Source organism: Piliocolobus tephrosceles, chromosome 2 (genome assembly GCF_002776525.5).
Source record: "Piliocolobus tephrosceles isolate RC106 chromosome 2, ASM277652v3, whole genome shotgun sequence".
Classification (NCBI taxonomy): Eukaryota; Metazoa; Chordata; class Mammalia; order Primates; family Cercopithecidae; genus Piliocolobus; species Piliocolobus tephrosceles.
The window spans coordinates 137,159,824-137,163,380 of record NC_045435.1 but is presented as its reverse complement, the minus strand read 5'-3'; the positions used below and the strand labels follow the sequence as shown (position 1 = coordinate 137,163,380).

General features: G+C 38.7%; 1 protein-coding gene across 1 annotated transcript in view; it reads right to left on the bottom strand.

Moving 5' to 3' along the window:
- Positions 1-777: 777 nt before the first annotated feature.
- Positions 778-3,557, bottom strand: part of GADL1 (glutamate decarboxylase like 1) — a 137,936-nt gene continuing 135,156 nt past the window's right edge. Inside the window, exon 15 of the mRNA XM_026454197.1 lies at positions 778-971. Within this exon, the coding sequence (XP_026309982.1) occupies positions 798-971 (174 nt within the window). The 3' untranslated portion in view covers positions 778-797. The remainder of the gene's footprint in view (positions 972-3,557) is intronic.

The window sequence follows — 3,557 nt, the reverse complement described above, 5'->3', positions numbered from 1 at the left end:
TCTAATTTCTGAGAAAAAACAGAATGGATAATTTTAACTTTTGAGATAAACGTTCAGCCTGCATAAAACATACATCTCTATGAAGTAAACATGTTACACAGTTTCTCTCTTTAAAAACAGCTTTGACATGCTTCTGATGTCTTTAAATATTTCTGCTACAGATGCCATAGTTGTATTTTTTCAAAGACTGGCTCAGAGGCTTCTGAAACATTAGCTATCCCTTTGCTGGCAAAACATCAGAGTGAGTATTCGATCATTACAAGGTTTTTCTTAAACCAGTGTTTCTCAGATTTTACTGTGCATCAGAATTCCCTGAAGAGCTTGTTAAAACCCAGAATACTGGGCCTTACCACCAGAGCTTCTGATCCAGTTGGTCTGGGGAAAGCCTGAGAATCTGCATTTTTAACAAGTTCCCAGGTGATGCTTTGATGCTGATAGTTCAGGGACCACACTTTGAGAACCACTGCTTTAAACTGTTAGTTTATAAGTTCTTTAAAGAGCAAAGTAAGCTTAGAATCCAGAACTTACATGGTACTTAGTATCAGAGCTGTGTTCCAGGGGCATTCCTTGAGAAAATCATTTTTTTTTTAACTTTCTTCTTTTAGCAACAGTAATGCCCAGGCAGCTAGAGAGTCCTTAATATTCATTGCTTAGCATTTTGGTTTTGTTGGGCCTGGACTTGGGAGTGTTTCCTATTCCTCATCAGAAGGGCTGCAATCTACTGTGTATCCCCAAGATGTTCTGAATCTAAACTCTCCCAGGACAGCATTTATGCCTCTGAGGGACCAAAGCCACAGCTACATGTCTTTACCCAGTAAGTCTATCTCATCCAGGAGGAAGTCCATGTCCTCCCGGCTCACTTGAGGGCTGATCACCACCTGGCGGAAGAAGTTGACCTTTCCCCGGTGCGGCTGGTAGCCCAGCATCAAGCTTCCCTTCTTCATCATCCTCTCCTTAATGGCTGGGGCCACCTGTGTGGGGAGAAAAGGGGAGGAAGGTGAAAGACTAGAACACCAAGGTATTTCAATGGCATTTTCACCAGCATTTGACATTTACTGGGCATCTACTGGTTTGGATCCCATTCTCATGCATACAAGGTTGACACTAGTAACAATAATAATTTATGGAGGACTGATGACATATGAGTACTGATTCAAGTGCTTTAGACATATTAATCTTCACAATAACTGTGAGGAAGATGCTACTCATATGCCCATTTGTGGTCGAGAAAACAGGTACATGGAGACTAAATCAATATCTCAAGGTCCCAGGCATTTTCTCCCTAAGCCCATACTCTTAAGTATAAATCATTATGCAATGCTGCCTCATTAAAAACAAATCAGGTGTCCACAGGGATTACAGTCTCATTCTCAAATTTGTCTTAACTAATAAACACCCCAGTTCAGGTATCTTGAATAAACAAAATTAGTCATAGATGCAAAAGAAAGAAAACCTTCCAGTTGTCTACCAAGAAAAAACAAACATGGATATTATGTGCGGTTCTATTTTGAAGCCTAACAGTTTATTAATTTATTAATAGAACCTGTATTTTTCATTAATTATTGTGCTTTGAAAATGTATGGCTGCCATTCCTAGAAAAAAATGAAAGTTAGATATTATTCTCACATATGAAATATAAACACTCTGTCTCTTATTAAGAGATGTAAATGTAATAAAATTAGGAAGCACATATTTTAAAGATCTATAGCTGACATGAGAAGTATAGGCCCTGATAATCCAGATACACAGATTTTTCTAAAAGTTTAATGTTTGAAGAAGCTATACTAATTTAAGAACCACTTGGGAAAATCAGTCCATTTTCTAATCAGTAGTGTGGCCACCAAAGAGCTAGGTTGTAAACTTTTAAAATAGTGAAGTTCATTTTTGATACACTGAGTTAAAATATTAAGAATACACTTTTACTATCTTGGAAATCCAAGCGAAGTTTTTCCATTTGAATTTTATTTTAACTTTTTTTTGAGTGTGTCCTATGCAAATATGTGGAAAGGGAATATAATGAGTTTCTATCCTTGCCCTCTCAGGAAGATGAGACTTACTCCTCCAGAAGGGAGGAATACATATAGAAAGAACACCAGGCAGAGTGTGGTTTTGAACTCCTTAGGTGAGGGGCATGAATCTTGGTTCCCACGAGTCTCTCTCTCATAGTGTGACAATCCCATATCACTCCAGTTTTGAACATACCCACATTTTGTCAGCAAGTCAAATGACTTCATCTGACACTCAGCACAATCTTGATCTGTTCCAAAGCTGATGGAAAAATTGGGTGTTTTAGACCTCTGAAGATATTATGTGTTGGACTTAACCACAGAGCCTTCTCAAGGGATGTTCAAGGGTAATTTTAACTCAACAGTTTTTTTCCATATGTGCTAATTTTAGATAAGTCTTGCAAAACATAGACTACACAGTGCTTACAATAACAAAACAAACACCTATTCAGCAAAATCACATTGCCATTCTAGCAAAAGATTGGAAGTTTCTTACATTATAACAAGATACGAAAGGAAAAGATATGCATGTAAAAGAAAAAATGCAGAAAAGGTGATGTTAGAGGTCAAGTTAGTGAAAAAAGCATGGGCCATCAGGTTCTACAAATTGCTAAATATATGTGACACATTTTATTCTGAGCTTTCTAGAGATTAGAAAAATGTGATTAAACAACAGCCTCCATTCACTTGAAAAGAGTGACAGACGTCCAATTGATGCTGGAAGCTGGAAGCTAGGAAGTAACTCTCTACTATGCTTATACGTATCTGCTTGAAACCCATGAATTTGTATGCATTGGTTGTGTTTTCTTCCAATTCCATTTATGCAAGTAGTAATTATAAAATCAAGTAAAATAATATGTAAGACAAAGACAGGTGAGTGCCAAAAAAAGTGATTTTTATAAAAACTAAGTTGAGTCCGTTGGAAAGACTGGATAAAGGGGGATGGCTAAACATCACTGCGATCACACTAGGTAAGAGAACTGTAAAAGCTTATGAGAATCCAGACTGATTGTGCATTGCGATCACTACACAGGTGCCTGAGTACTTCACTTGAAGAAACCTGAGCTGCATAAGACAAGATGATTCTTAAAGAACGTGGTTTATACAAGAACCGTGGAGGGCCCTCTCGTCATCAGACCTCTACTTAAAAGATTCACTTGTTTTTATTTTATTTATTTATTTATTTATTTATTTATTTATTTATTTATTTATTTATTTTTGAGACAGAGTCTCGCTCTGTCGCCCAGGCTGGAGTGCAGTGGCCAATCTCGGCTCACTACAAGCTCCGCCTCCCGGGTTCACGCCATTCTCCTGCCTCAGCCTCCCGAGTAGCTGGGACTACAGGCGCCCGCCACCTCGCCCCGCTAGTTTTTGTATTTTTTTTTTTTTAGTAGAGACGGGGTTTCACCGTGTTAGCCAGGATGGTCTCGATCTCCTGACCTCGTGATCCGCCCGTCTCAGCCTCCCAAAGTGCTGGGATTACAGGCTTGAGCCACCGCGCCCGGCCTCACTTGTTTTTAAAAAGCATTTGGAAATCTTCACTAGGTGGAA